General features: G+C 62.1%; 1 protein-coding gene across 1 annotated transcript in view; it reads left to right on the forward strand.

Moving 5' to 3' along the window:
- Positions 1-16,201, forward strand: part of LOC102952897 (cell migration inducing hyaluronidase 1) — a 48,790-nt gene extending 32,589 nt beyond the window's left edge. Inside the window, exons 17-28 of the mRNA XM_042987761.1 lie at positions 221-352; positions 1,282-1,317; positions 1,399-1,554; positions 4,420-4,600; positions 5,633-5,848; positions 7,933-8,144; positions 8,791-8,976; positions 10,908-11,112; positions 11,268-11,354; positions 11,943-12,100; positions 14,373-14,473; positions 16,074-16,201. Coding sequence (XP_042843695.1) covers positions 221-352; positions 1,282-1,317; positions 1,399-1,554; positions 4,420-4,600; positions 5,633-5,848; positions 7,933-8,144; positions 8,791-8,976; positions 10,908-11,112; positions 11,268-11,354; positions 11,943-12,100; positions 14,373-14,473; positions 16,074-16,201 — 1,798 coding nt within the window. The remainder of the gene's footprint in view (positions 1-220; positions 353-1,281; positions 1,318-1,398; positions 1,555-4,419; positions 4,601-5,632; positions 5,849-7,932; positions 8,145-8,790; positions 8,977-10,907; positions 11,113-11,267; positions 11,355-11,942; positions 12,101-14,372; positions 14,474-16,073) is intronic.
- The last annotated feature ends 257 nt before the right edge of the window (positions 16,202-16,458 follow it).

Raw genomic sequence — 16,458 nt, forward strand, 5'->3', positions numbered from 1 at the left:
GTGCCTGGACACCCCCCCCCCCCCGGGCGGGGTGGGGTGGGGGCTCCTCGGTGCCCACGGACGAGAGCAGTGGCCTGTCTGTAGCCTGGGTGGGGCTGGGGCCCTGGAGGAAGGACTCCTTGCTTCTGTGTGTGCGGAGAGAAGCTCTCGGCCCAGAGGGGGGTCGGCTGAGGCGCCCCCCCGACACGGCCACCTGTGCCCTCCCCGTGGCGTGCTCCAGGTACAGCCCTCATCAGGATGCCGACCCGCTGAAGCCCCGGGAGCCGGCCATCATCAAACACTTCACCGCCTACAAGAACCAGGACCACGGGGCCTGGCTGCGCGGCGGGGACGTGTGGCTGGACAGCTGCCGGTGAGGACCGGGCACGGGGTCCTGACACGAGGACGGGGTGGGGGGTGCCTCCCCCGCATGGGGGAGGGGAGAGCGGGGCAGGGAGGAAACAGGCACACGGACGTCGGCCTTCTGATCAGTCCCCGGCCAGGCAGAGGCAGCGACCCGCCCCCACCCCCGAGACCCCTGAAAACAACACATGCCGGGTACTGGGGGTCGTACTTGCCACGGGGTGAGGCTCTCTCGGGCCACGGAGCCAGTCGTCGGAAGGAGGGAAGGAAGAGAAGGCCAGCATGTCCCAGGCACCTGCTGCGTGCAGCATCCTCATTTGCCTTCCTTCCTCACTGTGCTTCTCAAAGATGCAAATTATCTCCATTTTTAGAGATGGTCAACTGAGGCTGAGCTCAGTGACTTTCCCGGGAGGTCACACAACTAGGAAACGGTTGGACCGGGGCTTGAAATTTCAACTCCTGGGACACCAAAGCAGGGCCACAGCGCAATTGTGACACCGGGTCCCGCCCTTCCCGGGCCCCCCGGGGCCCCGGGGCCGGCGCCTGCCTGCCTCCCCGGGAGACGTGGCACCAGCCGTCCGTCTGTCCTTCCCGCTGTGGCTGAAATGGGAGTGGGCGTGGCTAAGGGGAGTGCAACCCGCCCGCACGTACCCCGCCGTCACCCGGGGCCGGCCCCGAGAGTGGCGAGGTCCTTCACGTCCCCCTGATCCAACCTCCCACGAGCCCTGGAGTCAGCAGCGTGGGGGCGATGCTGGAGGCCACTGTCCGCGAGCGGACGTCGAGCGGGAGGCGAGCTTGCCGCGCAGGGTGGGAGAGCCCGCAGCCCCTTCCCCACACGGTATCCACGTGTGACGCCAGGGACAGGGAAGCGTCCCGCCCTCGGCCACGTCCCTGGCCGTGGCGCAAGGGCAGGCTCTGACCGTCCGCTCTCGTCCCCAGGTTCGCTGATAACGGCATCGGCCTGACCCTGGCCAGGTAAGAGCAGCTGTCCTCGTGCCGAGCCCTGTGCGGGAAGCCGGCTGCGGACGGCTCATTCCAGACGCCTCCTCCCCACAGCGGCGGGACCTTCCCGTATGATGATGGCTCCAAGCAGGAGATCAAGAACAGCCTGTTCGTCGGCGAGAGTGGCAACGTGGGGACGGAGATGATGGACAACAGGATCTGGGGCCCCGGCGGCCTGGACCACAGCGGGAGGACCCTCCCTATAGGCCAGTAGGTTTGCAGCCGCGGAGGCTTCCTCGTCCTGCGTGCCTTAAGCCGAGTGGCAGCCACAGACGGAAGGATGCTCGTGGGAGATCTCCGCCTGTCGACTGTGAACCCCCCTGTCAGTTACCAGTCAGAGGAGTCACTGAAACAAGGGAGGTTGGCCGGCGGTGGGCTGAGGTCTAGAACGGGAGAGAGAAATCAAGCGTTCAGTGTCGAATGGCAGTCGGCAGGGGGACCTGATGGTCCAGATGCACGGGGTGGTTCTAGGGCTACGGTGTCTGGGGTCCACGGCCGGGGGTTCCTCTGATAGCACCCTACTCGGAGCATCGCACCCACTTCTGGGGTCGGGGGAGAGAGAGATGGGCCAAAGCACGCTTGGAGGACGATACCCAGGAAGGTGACAGAGCCCAGCGCTGTGTCACACGCAGACTGGGAACTCCGGTCAGGAGTTCAGGGGTCAGACGAGGGGGACCAGCACGGGAGGCGACGTCACACGTGGTCGGGGCTTCCAGACGCTTACAAGACGGAACTCATTCCCCATGGGCCCCACGGTTAGAAGGAGTTTAGTGCGGGAAGAACTGTCTGACGGCCAGGCCTGTTCGTCAGCAGAACCGTAGGGCTGTCCTGAGGGGTCCCGGGCTCTCTGTTGCAGAAGGTGTTTCAGGCAAAGCGGGGGGAGGCTGGCCAGACGGCTGGAGGAGGGGGGACCGGGAGAGCTGACCAGTTCACAGAGCAGAGGGGCTTGGTCAGTTCCCGAGGGAGCCTCAGCTGGGTCGGTGTGAGGACGTCTGTCCCCCGTCTGAGACGTCTGTCCCCCGTCTGATGGTGATTCTGCTCAGACGTGAACCCAAACCCGACGGCCAGGCTCTGAGCCGGGCAGACGCACGGGGGTCTGCTCCCCGAGAGCCCTCCTGCCCCCAGAGCTTCCCCCCAGCCTTTCTCCGGGGAAATATAATCCCTGCCTCTGTGGGCAGGACACGGGCCCGGAGCTCCCACCCCAGTGGACGTGCGCCTTTGCAAAGATTCTGCGGACAGAACCACGGCCTCCTTTGGCGCAAGTGGTCTGGGAGCCCTGGTCTCTGGTCGCAGCGATAGACCAGCCCCTTTGGATGGTGTTTATGAGTAACTCTGGATCTGCGTACTTGGGCCTTTTTTTGCTGAGAGTTACCAGCCCTCCGGGGCCGGAATGTTCTGATGACTTTCAGGGCTGAGTTTGTTTATGGAGGCCCGACAGTTCTGCTGAACCAGGCAAGTCCCTCACGCGGCGATTGTGAGCAGGGACCGTGTCCTCCTGGTCACGAGGGATTCGTCCGCAATGGTCCTGGGTTGGGCTTAGATGAAAAGTAAGCATACGCTTTGCATACACAGCCAGTAAGAGTGGCTGGTTCCCAAGATGCCTTAACTTGAACAGTGCCCGGAGGCACCCCCTGAGAACCAGGATTCAAGGCACCAACGCGAATCGACTGCTTTTAAAGATGCAGAAACGCGGGAAGTCCTTGGTGTCGACTGAAGGCACACACCAAGGCTGGTGTGATCCGGGCTTTCCCGGGGGACCTGCATGTGGGGAGGGGAGCCCCAGGTAGAAGACGGGGGGCTGCGGTGTATCCTCCCAGGGACAGACCCTTCTCTATGCTTCTTTCCCTCTTTCTGCCCTCCCTCCTTCATGCCAGCTGTGGAAGGAGGGGACCTGGCCCAGAGGCACAGATACCAGCAGAACCATGCACATTGGGCTTCCAGAACAAACCGGCCTAGATTCAGGGTCACCGAGAAGCCCAGCTGGCCCTTGCCAGGCCCCGTGCAGGAGTCCGAGGGCAGAGGAGAGGAGTCTCTGAGTCCCCGCCCTCTGCTGAGCCAAGTTGCCCGTTCTCCGGTCCTTTCTACCTCCGCCTCCCATCCTCTCCCTGACTCCTGGAGATCGGAGCCTTCTTGGGGTCCTTTGACAGCCCACAGTCTTGCCTTCCCAGCGGGGCCTGCCGCTCCTGTAGGGTTACATGCTCTGAAAGGTCACGCGCGTTATCTCGCTACAGCATCATCCCCTTCCGTTCGGTCTTCCCCCTCGCCTGTTTTCCAGACCCAACAGACTCACAATTGAAAGGCTTACTCAGAGGAAACCCATTTGGGTCTTAATCTGATTAAATGGTTATGGCAACTGAGACTAAATAATGACTAATGGCTCTAGTCTCCCAAGGGACACAATACTGGCATTCTACAGAGTATTTATGGTATTTACCCAATGACTCTTAACAGGATGGAAAAACTGGGGCAAGTGTTTGAATAGAGGACGATTCCCCAACCCCCAAGCCAGCAACTAAACACATTTCCATCCATCCATCCATTCCTCCATCTATCCTTCCATCCATCCACCCACCCACCCTTCCATTCTTCCTTCTTTCCTTCCTTTTCTTTCCTTCCTTCCTTCCATCCATCCATCCATCCATTCTTCCTTCTTTCCTTCCTTTTCTTTCCTTCCTTCCATCCATCCACCCATCCATCCTTCCTTCTCTTTCATCTATCCATCCATCCATCCACCCACCCTTCCTTCCTTCCATCCATCCATCCACCCACCCATCCATTCTTCCTTCTTTCCTTCCTTTCATCCATCTACCCATCCATCCAACCTTCCTTCCTTCCATCCATCCATCCATCCAACCTTCCAAGTCATCTAGCATTTATTGACATTTACCGTGTCTATAAATACTTTCTCATGAACTGATGAATGAATCAATAATGCCCTGCAGCAAGGAGTGGCAGGAGGTGGGGATCAGGACGGTTTACCCAGAAAGTCTGTGTTTCCATCGCCTTGAAGGGTGCAAACAACTCGGTGGCGTAACGTGGCCAACAGGCTGACCTCTCACTTCCTTAACTCTGTAGGAATTTTCCGATCCGAGGAATTCAGTTCTATGACGGCCCCATCAACATCCAGAACTGCACCTTCCGCAAGTTTGTGGCCCTGGAGGGCCGGCACACCAGTGCCCTGGCCTTCCGGCTGAACAACGCCTGGCAGAGCTGCCCCCATAACAATGTGACCAACATTGCCTTTGAGGATGTCCCGGTGAGTGAGGTGCTGGGGCAGGCTCTGGGCAAATCCAGACTTCGGGTGGTGATTCACAAGTCCCCCGGGGCTGGAGTTTGAGCCGTTGCCACCACCGCAGGGAGCGAACGACTTCCTCCAAGCAGGCTGGGCCGCGCCCCAGCCCGTCTGCATCCAAGCTGGAAAAGTACAAGTGTAGGTTGCCCTACAGGTCGGGTCTGGCTGCGTCCCACTTGCCCTCACCCTGCCCTGAACCCCCAGAGACTCAGCACAGCCTCCCTCCAGACGCAAGGTCCTGGGGCTGTTTCTCCACAGGCCTTGGTTTTGAACATGGAGTCTTCTGACAGGGCCACCTGGGTTGGTCAGTTAATCTCCAATCCCAGGGTGTCCAAGGCGCTCATGTCTCTCTGAGAGGGCACCACAAATGGGGTCTTCCTGGGCACAGACAGGTGCCAATGAAGAGCTGGGGGTGAGGAGGGCGGGACGGAGGGTGGCACTTTGAGGCTGGGAGGGACCTGGGATGCTTTGTCTGGGCTCTGGATCCCCCAGAACTTTCTTCCTTCTCCTCCCCTCTGGTCTTGCCCTTTGCCCGTCTGCCTCGCGCCGGCGGGCTGAAGGGAAAGGCATGAGAACTTGTGACTTCATTTCTTTACTCAGGCCACCGAGGCCTGGGGGAGGTCAGTCACAGAGACCGCCACGGGCTCGTGTCGACAGACTGTCCTCCTCAAACAGGTGCACACACCCCCCTCTTAGACACACAGCACACGGTCCTCTCTCACACGTTGCCCCACGTGTGTGTGCTTTCTCATGCACACACCTCTCTCCCCCTCTCACACTTGTGCACGCGCGCACACACACACACACTCCTGTGCCCCCTCCTCTCTGCAGGCTTTGAGCCCGCACCTCAGAGCACTCTCCAGGGTCACCCACAGCAGCCAGGCCTCGTGTGAGCAGAGGCCAAACGAATGCGTTGGGTCTGGAGTGGAGGCCGGTGAGCGGGCTGCAGTCTCCCTTCACCTCCGGCCCAGCCTCACTTCCCGGCGCTCTGTTTAGATTACTTCCAGAGTGTTCTTCGGAGAGCCGGGGCCCTGGTTCAACCAGCTGGACATGGATGGGGATAAGACGTCCGTGTTCCATGATGTCGACGGCTCTGTGTCCGAGTACCCGGGGTCCTACCTCACCAAGGACGACAACTGGCTGGTCCGGCACCCGGACTGCATCAACGTCCCCGACTGGAGAGGGGCCATCTGCAGCGGGCGCTACGCACAGGTGGGGAAGCAAGGGCACCCCTGGTGTCACCAGCCCCTCAGCAGGAGCGAGCGCCTGCCGTATGCCCGGCTCCATGCCGATCAGAGAGAGAGTCAGGTTTCCTCCTCCTCTTTTCCTTTTTCTTTCTCCTCCCCACCCGGTAGCATTTTCAAAAATTCAAAGTGAAAACCACGTTGTAGGCAGAAAGCAGAATGCCTAGGAGGAGGGCACTGGGAGGTCGCTCGGATTCAAGTCAGGCCCCAGTGCCTGGAGTCAGTGCAAAGACGCGGACACATGTGGAACCAGACCCGTGGGTGACTGTTGGAATCTCAGTGTCCTCATCTGTGAAATCAGGATAATAGTCGAACCTCCTTCTGAGATTGCAGGCCTAAGGTTCATATGACGGATGCAAAGTGCGTCGCCGGCCCCATCCGCTGGAAACATAACGCAAACCAGCCCCGTGGTCCTAAATTTTCCAGAGGCCCTGTGAAAAAGGAAAAAGAAACAGGGGAAATTAATCGTAATGATATATTTTAACTTAGCGTACTCAAAATCCTATCATCTCAACATGCAATCGATTTATAAAAATCGTTAGTGAGGTACTTTTCCTGGATGTAATTTTTCCTCCTCTAAGTCTTCGAAATCCACGACACGGTTTCCACTTCGAGCCCGCTCAGTTTGGATGCAGATTTGACGAAGTGAAAGCTAGTCCTACCTCCCCAAAAGGATAAAGTCACGTGCAGTGGGAAAATCTCTTACACTGCTTTGGGTTTGAGGTTTAAATGAATCAAAATTTAAAACCCAGGTGGGTCCTCAGCCACACCGGTCACGTTTCCGGGGCTCGGGGGCCACATGTGGCCAATGGCCGTCGTGGGGAACAGCACCTGGGACACGACAGAACCGAAAATACCAGCTAGCTATTACGATGCTGGCATTGGCTATTATTTGGCTGATGGTGAATAAACGAGCAAGAGGGAAGATAGCCAGGAAAACGGCAGCATTAAAGTAGGAGGGGAGTCCCGGGGCCGGCAGGGGACGTGTATGAAGAAGCTGTCCTCAAGACCACCATACAGGCGGACACTGTGGACGTCAGGACTGGAGGGTGGGTGAGAAAGGAGCCGGAAGGTGGCCTGGGGTCCGGGAGAGGCGGGAGAGAGAGCTGGTGCCAGAGAGGGGAAGGGGCCACAGGGCCAGGTGGGCACAGGGAGGCGAGGGTGCTGGCGAAACCAGGCCTGGATCTTCCCCCGCACCCTGTCTCTCCCACACGGGGCTTGTCTTCTGTGCAAAAGCTTTGTCAGCACCTGCCCGGTTCTCCTGACCGGCTACTGCTTCATTATTACTCATAATCTCCCCCCTTCCCTTTACAGCTTTCGCCGTGCTGTAACATACCCTTAAAGCTTTGGTTCTCCGGACGGCCCCGTGCCACGGGCAGCCGAAGCTACTGGGGAGACCACCCCTCCCTCCCACGTGCCCAGTTTTGCGCTACTGTGCTGGCCACGGCCACGGTGGTGTCACCTGCACAGGGGCCGTGCCACAGGGCAGGACGCCAAGATTTCCACCGAGGCGGGCCCAAAACAACGCAGCTCTTGGGTCCCTGGGACCCGAGAGCTCGTAGTCTTGCTTTCAGGGACTTCTCTGAAGCAAGACGGCACTCCTTCGCGCAGGGCGTAGTGACACGGGGCCTGGCCACGGGGGCCAGACCTCGGGAGGCAGACAGAGAAGGAACGTGCCCAAAGCTGCCTCCCAGACGCAGGCAGGACAGCAGCGGGGGCGAGGGGGCTGCACGCACAGGATTAGCCAGTTCGCTCTCCTCCCCCCTGCACGTCCCCTCCCTTCCCTTCCCCGGAGTCCGCCATCTGACTGTTAAGGAGACTCCTCCCGTGTTTCCACCGCTGTGTCCCAGACGGAGCCCTTTGTTGAGAAGGTGTCCGCGGGATCGCGCAGAACGGCGATGGCCGCACCCCCAGCCGTCCATTCACGCATCCTTAAAAGGGCTCCTCGAGAACGTTCCTTTGAAAGCGGGGCCCGTTGTCAGATGTTAACCAGACGCTCTGGAATAATCCCTTGTAACTGTCCTGTCGTGTTTCCTTTTCGGGTCCTAAAAGATGTACATTCAGGCCTACAAGACCAGCAACCTACGGATGAAGATCATCAAGAACGACTTCCCCAGCCGCCCCCTCCACCTGGAGGGGGCCCTGGCCCGGAGCACCCATTACCAGCAGTACCAGCCGGTGGTCGCCCTGCAGAAGGGCTACACCGTGCACTGGGACCAGCCGGCGCCCGCCGAGCTGGCCATCTGGCTCATCAACTTCAACAAGTAAGTGGGCGCAGCCGCTCCGACGGAGCCCCAGGCAGCGGTGACGCCTCGGGACCGCAGGCCGGCCCACGTCACCCCTGCGGAGGGGCCGAGGGCACCCAGTAGTCCAGAATCTGAGCCCCGGGGCGGAGCCCCCCTGCCCCGGGCGCGGCCGGGCTCGGGCAGAAATCCTGGCTCCGCGGGCCTCCCTACGCCCCGCATGGGAGCGGGGGCCAGCGTCCCCTCGAGGTGCAGCACGACAGCATTCCCGCCCAGATCTGGCCTCCGGCGTCGATGTTCGGGCGCTGTCTGTGCCTGTCACTTGTCACGTGCTCCTGGGACACGGACGCCAAGTAGATATGGAAAATGACACCGAAAGAGATGAAATGAGCCCTGAGACCGGGCTGGACCAGGAGGGGCTGAGCTGCAGGGCAGCACCCCAACCTAGGCCCGGGCGGCGCCCAGGGAGCCCCTCGCTCCGCCAGCCACGCTCCCTGCCCCCAACACTTGGCAGCCGGATGGTTACGCCCCGCCCCCCCCCGCCCCCCCAGCAGAAATGGAGGTGCCGTCTGGGGGAGAATTCTCTGGTCTCTCTCCAGGCGGGCCCCAGACTCTCTGAGGCCCGGACGCCCTTGCTTGTGGCCTGACCCCCCCCCCCTGCCTCTAGGGGCGACTGGATCCGAGTGGGGTTCTGCTACCCCCGCGGCACGTCCTTCTCCATTCTGTCCGACGTCCACAACCGCCTGCTGAAGCAGACATCCAAGACGGGCACCTTCGTGCGGACCCTCCAGATGGACAAGGTGGAACAGAGCTTTACGGGCAGAGGCCACTACTACTGGGACGAGGACTCAGGGTGAGGACCCCCGCCGTGGCCGCGGGAGGGCGGCTCGGCCCCGGGCCGTGTCCCTGGCCCTCCCAGCAGGCCAACCCCCACCGGGTTACCTGCCGTTGACGGAGAACGCTTTCCCAGGGGCTTCGACTCAGGGGCCGAACTCAGGTTCCATCCGCCAGTGACATTTTCCAAGCTGCTAAGCTAGGGGTAAATATTCGTGAATGTACACGGGGATGGGAGGAAATAGGCCCATTTCAGGCAAAAAGCAAAAGCAGCTTTTCCTTAAACGGAGGAGACACGGTCCGTTCCCTCGGGTCCTCCCAAGCCAGGGGGAGCAGATGACCTCATCCCTCATCCAGAAGGGGACAAAGAAGGGACAGAGGAAATAGCGGGGTCCTGCCCAGAGGCCACGGCACAACCTTGTCACGGTTCATTTCGAACCCGGGTCCACCTGTCCCCAGAGCCGTCACTCACCCTTTGCTGGACGGCACTAGGCGCTGCTCAGTGGAGGGATAACAGGGATGGAGTGTCTGTGGAGAATAGGGAGCTGTCCGGTCCCCTCCCTGAAAAAGAGAGTAAGTCCAACGCCTCCGGAATGCCAACAATGTCCGAGCGGTGAGGCCGCTTACAGCCATCCCCCTAGGGAGTAGCCGTAAAGGATCCCTTGATGGCCGTGTTCCCTCTCTTGATTGCAATCAGCGATAAGGAAATACCTAGCAGGGGCACTCTCTCTCTCTCTCAGACATGGTTTTATCAATTTGATGAGAGAAAAATTAGAATTTGAAAATCAGAGGCATTAGTAAAATGCTAGGTTTGGGGGGGGAAATAAATGGCACCCGATTTTCACATAAATTCTAAACCACTCGTGGGGGAGACAAGGCCACAGGTGAAGAGGCAACAGAGACTTAGGCTGATGGAACCGTTGGAGGACAGCGCCAACCGACAAAGTCCCCAGGTGTGCCTGCCGGCCCCAGGAGGCACCGCGTAATCGCGGACGCCCCACAGCCCCCACCCCAAGACTCAGGGTACGGAGGGGTGGACCGGGAAGCCCAGCCTCTGCAGGCCGACCTCCATACCCACCGTCAGTGCCTGGTGGTGATTAGGCTGTGCTTTAATTCGGTGACACCCTTGGGGGCTGCGAGCCGGGTTACAGGACCCAAAGCACTGGGCTTTCCCGATACCTGGGGCCCATCTGAAGTCTCGATCGGCCCCTCTGCGCGTCCAGGTGCTTCCCTGGCACGACCGGCTGTGCGACGGTGGGTGGAGGTCATGGCATCATGGCAGGAACCCAGCTCGCCGGGCCGTCCGGGCGCAGGCGGCTCCCAGAGAGGGGTCGGCACGGGAACAGCCTTTCAAATGCTGCAGGCATGGGAGTCAGCCTGGAAGGTCGTTTCTCAGCAGGAGGAACGGTGACAAGTCCTAAGTTAGTGCCTCAGTTTCCTCGTCAGCCGACCCCCTGCACCACCCCCGCGGCGTCTAGTCCTGTCCAACAATCGGGGAAAAGATGCAGTTTCGAGAAAAGTATAGTGAGGAAGGCTCCCCTCACCAGGCACAGTGACGGGGTGGCCCGGCTCTGTGACCGTCCTCCCATGTGGTCCCGAGTCAGTCAGCCGCTCGGAGTCCGAGAAAGCGGGGCGGTGACGGCACCTACTGGACGGGACCGTCTGAGGGTTAAGCGAGATGGCGTGTCCACTCACGGCCCGTGCGGAGCGTGGCAAAGGGCACGTGCCCAGAAAACGGTCCCCATTGGCGTTGCGAGCTTTGACGCCCGGGTGCTCGTTTCTCTCTCGGACCACACGTGACCCCGTGGCAGACACGGCCTGGTAGCCATCTCGTAAGGCCCGTGGGTCTCACCGCGGGGGCCAGCGTGGGGCTTGGGAGGTGACGTGAAGACAGAGGGGGAGGAGGGTGGCGAACGCATGAGCGAGCCCGGCCGCGGTCCCCGCACGCAGGCTGTTGTTCCTGAAGCTGAGAGCCCAGAACGAGAGGGAGAGGTTCGCCTTCTGCTCCGTGAAAGGCTGCGAGCGAATCAGGATCAAGGCCCTGATCCCCAAGAACGCGGGCGTCAGCGACTGCACGGCCACCGCCTACCCCAGGTTCGCCGAGAGAGCGGTGGTGGACGTGCCGATGCCCAGGAAGCTCCGTGGAGCCCAGCTGGTGAGCGGCCGTCACGTTAGGGCCCCTTCCGGACACCCGCTCGGCCCCCCCGTCCGGTCCCGGGGTGGCCGGGGGTGCGGGGAGGCGGCTGCCCCCGTCAGGCCGTGCCCGTGGCGCCAACCCAGCCAGGGCAGCCGGTCTTACTTGCTTTCCAGAAGACAAAGGACCGCTTCCTGGAGGTGAAGATGCAGAGTTCCAGGGAGCGTTTCTTCCACCTCCTGAGCGACACGGCTTACATTGAGGTGAGTGGTTCCGGCCCCTGCAGGGGCGCTGCTTGGCCGCAGGGGGAGGCGGTGTTATGTCCCGGGGCTGTTGTCACCGACGACCACAAGCCAGGGTTGCCCGCCACAAAAGAAACTTGTTCTCTGGCCATCCTGGAGGACGGAAGCCTCCAAGCGGGGGCTCGGCAGGGCCGGGTCCCCCCGGAGGCTCTGAGACCGTCTGCCCGAGGCTTCTGCTGACGTCCCCCGGGTTGTGGACGTGCCCCCCCCCCCCCGCCCCCAGCATCAGCCTCTGTCCTCGCACGGCCTTCACCCTGGGTGTCTGGGCCCCACACCGCCCCTTCCTTCCTCCTACGAGGACACCCATCGCCGGATTTAGGACGGGCCCTAAATCCAGGATGACCTCATCTCAAGATCCTTAACTTAATCGCATCCGCGCAGACCTTGCAGCCAAGTAAGGTCCCTTTCCCAGCGCCCACCCACACAGAGGGCCCCGGAGAGCCGCTCGGAGAGGGTTTTGTGCTCTGAGCGGCTGCACGGACCGCCCGGCTTCAGGGTCCACGTGGGCGCCCCAAGCCCGCTCCCAGCTGTGCTGCTTTGGGCCTGCAGGTGGACGGGACGAGGTACCCCAGCTCCGAGGACGGCATCCAGATGGTGGCGATCGACGGCAGCCGCGGGCACGTGGTGAGCCACACGAGCTTCGGCAGCACCATGCTGCAGGGCGTCCCGTGGCAGCTGTTCAGTCACGTGGCGGCCATCCCCGACAAGTGAGTCTGCGCGCGTCCCCCACCCCCACCCCCCATCGCGTCCGGTCTGGGGGCGCCGAGGGCGCGTTCGAGGTCTGTCCGCGCCTCTGACGACCTAACGGGCGCGGGGCAGCGAATGTAGGTCAGGCCGAGGCGGCCGGGCTGCCCGCTTACAAGTGGGAAGCCTGGCCCTGGCCTCGTTCCCCGGCCACGACACGCTTTCCCAGCATGACCTCACCCCGCCCACGCTTTCGATGCGATCCAAGTGCCGGTGGCTCTTAAGTTCTCCGGCCCACACCTCTCCCGGCACGGCCACGTCTGACGGGCTACAAGTCTCCCGTGGAACCCAACCTCGCCCTTGGCCGTCGCCTCCCAGCCCGGCCCCTCCTCCCGTTCACCGTGTTTCGGTTCGTGGGCCTGAACCTTGCAGACGGCTGGACCACGGTCTGGGCTTCCTGCGTGACTCCCCTATTCCTTCCTCCTCTGTGACCGGGTCCCGGACCCCCACCTGCCCGCTCACCCTCCGGCCCGGCCCGTCTGTGGCTGCGAAGCAGGCCCTCCGGCTCAACCTCCTGACGGGCCAGGCCTCTGCCGCCCCAGCCTGACCCGGCCTCCCTGCCAGCTGCTGGCTTGAATTCCCCCCAGCACCTCCTGTGCCCTTTCCTAGAAATCCCTGGTAACTCCCGGCACCTTCCCAATCTAACGCGCACCTCTTTGGTGAGGTCTCTTCCAACGCAACCACAAAGTTCTGCCTCTACTAACACACGAGTCTCAGCAGCCCCGGGGACGTGGCCGCTCCCGGGCGAGGGCCCGCGCTTCCTCGCGTCGGGGCCACGTCTAACTCGGTTTTGCGTTTCTCGCTAAACGGGGGGTACAACTCGCTCTCAGGGGCCACGACCTGGCACGGTGGGAATTCCGGGTGGCTTGTCGGAGCGGCCTCTGCCCTGCCACCATACCCTGTGCTGACGAGTGTAGGCATTCACAGGCCGTGACAGTCCCATACGGGGCAGACAGGGACACCTCTGAGCGTGCAGGCTTCTGGCCCCATCAGGATGCTGTGACGCACGAGGAGGCCCGTCTGCGTCCCGCTCCTGGGAGCTAACCCAGAGCCCAGTCTAGAGGGCACGACCTTTGTCTGGGTTCTCCCGAGCGGCGAGGCCTAGCTGTGCCAAAGGGACGTGAGCTTTTCCTCCGAACTGGAACGATGACGAAATGGCCTCCTGGGAACGGCGCCCGAGCCCAGTGCCGAGAACAAGTGTGCGATGCTCCCTCTCTCTGCTGGCTTCACCTTGCCGTCCCCTGGGGCCTCGTCCCCAGGCAGCCCCAGCTCCCCTCCCTGTCCCTAGGGCTGATAAGCCCGGTGCATCTGAAGGGTGTTCCTTCTGCTCCCGAAGGGACACAAACGGGGGTGACTGCGGCTTCCAGAACCCTGTCTGGTTTTCCCGCGTCTGGACTGTGGTCTGTGGTTATGGGATTCCTGTGAGATGTGAGCCGGGAGCCCGTTGGGCTGCTATTCCTGGGGGGGAGGTGCTCACCTCGCCTGTCTGTCCCGGCCCCGCGGAGTCTGCCACCGTGAGGCTGTGTTCCCAACATGTGGGCCTGAACACGACCAAGGCCGGGAGCAGAGAGTCTCGCCGGGCCCCCAAGCTGGGCTTCTGCAAGTCGGGGCCCGTCCGGCTGGGCACACGCCTCGCTCCAGGCCCCTGCCCCCCGCCTCCGAGCACGACTCCCCTTGGGCCTAGTAAACTCGCCCCAATCTCCCATGTGCAAACCGAGCAGAAAGTGACGTGAACGTGGAGGTTAACGCTCCCCAAGCACACGGTGACCCCAGCTTCTGGCTTGTTCTCCCGCCACGTTTCTATCTGGTCCCAACCCAATGGGCTGAGGGCATTCGCGTTAATAAACGCAAGCCGAGGTCCCTCCTCTGTGCACCTACCCCGTCCTCTCCGGGGACAGACACACGTGCAGGCAGCGAGCGAGCTGAGAGCAGGTGTGGGGAGGTCCCCGGGTGCCAACTGCGGCCAGATGTGTGGGAGGGAGGCCGGGATGTGGGTCAAGCATGGAAAGAGCTGGTCCGCTCGGCACGAGGGACAGGTGGCCTTTCCCCAAACCCGCAGCCGGGCCTCTGGGCGCTGCTGACTGCCCCCACCTTACCTGCTCTCCCCTCCTGGCCTCTGGGCGCTGCTGACTGCCCCCACCTTACCTGCTCTCCCCTCCTGGCCTCTGGGCGCTGCTGACTGCCCCCACCTTACCTGCTCTCCCCTCCTGGCCTCTGACACCTCCTCTCGTACAGCTCCATCGTGCTCGTGGTGTCGAAGGGACGATACACTTCCAGGGGCCTGTGGACCCGAGTGTTAGAAAAGCTCGGCGCAGATAAGAACCTCAGGTTGAAAGGTAAGCGATCCATACCAGGGGTCTACACGTAAGTCCAGATGCCTGGTGTGCAGGCTGCTGCTACCTCTTGCCGAGACCACAGTGCTCCCCACCAGACCCCAGGGTCCTCGACACTAGGTGGCCTTCCGAAATGTGCAGGCCGGATGCCGCCCGTTCACCATCCCTACACGCCAGCAGCCTCCTCCCAACGTGTGACCAGACACAGGAAGCCACTTCCTGAGTTGTTCACCCGTCCACTCAGCACGGGCCCCCTCCCCTTGTTAAACCAAAGCATCAGCAGGAAAGTGGCTTGATCTGCCCCCGTCCCGGCTCCCGCTACAGGGACAGGCGGGGCTCTGCCTTGTCCTCCATGTTCTGGTGGGCTGGACACTCGTACGCCCAGGTAGGGAGGGACGGAGAAACGAAAGCCCGAGGCATCGCTGCGGCTTGTCCGAGGTCCCTCGGTGCTTTTGCGGTGAAGCCCAGCGCAGACCCCACAGGGAAGCCCGCCCAGCAAGACCCTCGTCACCGTCACCGCGGAGCCCAGGGGAGGCTGGGAGGGAGGCGGAACAAGCCCGCAGACGCTAACGTCCGCTGGGGTCCACGCGTGGTGCTCGGCTGTGCACCTGCTGAGCTCGCTGCGATTGCCGCGCGTTCACGGGTCACGGTGCCGTTGCTTCCGTCTGGGGTGGAACCAGACGCTTAAGTAACTTGCCCAAGATTAGAATTTGGATCCGAACGCTTCTAACCCGGAGCTCAGCTGCCACGCCATCCTGTGAGGAGCATCAAAGCTCGTGGCCCGTCATGTGGGAGGTCAATTCCTGGCAGCTCCCACGGGAAAGCCCCGAGGCCCTGAAGGCCCTTCCCTCGAGCCAAAAGAGAGCCCCAAGAACAGAGAAGTATCTTCTCGGGCTCAATCCTGGACTCATCTTGGGGCCTCTGCCTTTTTAACTAAGACCCTGTTGCCAAAAGCTGACGTAGGTGAGGTGATCTAAGTGGCGTCTTCCCAGAGGTGGCACGTGTGTGCCGCCCGCCAGGCCGGGCCGATCCCGAGTGTGGACAGAGAGCCCCACGCCCCTCCCTCGGTTAAGCTCCGAATGCAACGCAGGGCTCGCTGCGTGGGGCCGGGGGCCTAGACGTCTAGTCTGGCTGCACCACTTACTCTGAACCCTCGGACGGAGTCCTTCCAAAGCCACGGCATGTTGGAGCTGGGAGAGGTCCTGTAGCTGAGCGTCATCCCTCGTGTGACTGGCTGGCTGACAGGGGACGCTGGGCTTCAGAGAGGCACAGGGACTCGCTGGCTGACGGGGGACACTGGGCTTCAGAGAGGCACAGGGACTCGCTGGTGATCAGAGGCTCGGCCCGAAGGCGGCCGGGGCCCCGGGGGGGCCTCCTGTGCAAAGCAGGGCCACCACCCCGCACGGCCGACCGGAGGCTCGGGTGAGACCCTGTGTGCCCCTCGCAAATGACGTCATCGGGCGCAAAGCTGCTCCCGGGGGGGCAGAGCCCGGGGCGGCTGGGAGAGGGCGCCTGGAAATGCCTGCAGGGAAGGGCGATGGGAGCCCTGGTGGGAGCCACTCTCTTGGGATTTCTGTTCATGTGACTCACCCCTGCTTTCCAGAAAAAATGGCGTTCGTTGGCTTTAAAGGGAGCTTCCGGCCCACCTGGGTGACTCTGGACACTGAGGACCACGGTGCCAAAATCTTCCAAGTGGTGCCCATCCCCGTGGTGAGGAAGAAGAAACTGTGAAGACGCCAGCCACCTCGTGTCGCTCCACAGTGGACTCGGACGGTGGACTCTTGGCCGCGGGCCAGGCGGGACGGCTGGCTCCCCCTGGGAAGGGCCGGGGGGGCAGGGTGTCAGAGACCCTGGCGCGGCCACCCGCCCCCACTGCAGCGTCTCCCGAAGGCCCCCGGGGGGGCAGCCGACCGTGCTGGAAACCTTCCTTCCTGCAGCCTCTTGGGTGCTTCTCTCCTACCTGTGCCTCTTCAGTGGGGGGGGCGCGG

The sequence above is a fragment of the Panthera tigris genome, chromosome B3 (assembly GCF_018350195.1).
Source record: "Panthera tigris isolate Pti1 chromosome B3, P.tigris_Pti1_mat1.1, whole genome shotgun sequence".
In the NCBI taxonomy this organism is placed as follows: Eukaryota; Metazoa; Chordata; class Mammalia; order Carnivora; family Felidae; genus Panthera; species Panthera tigris.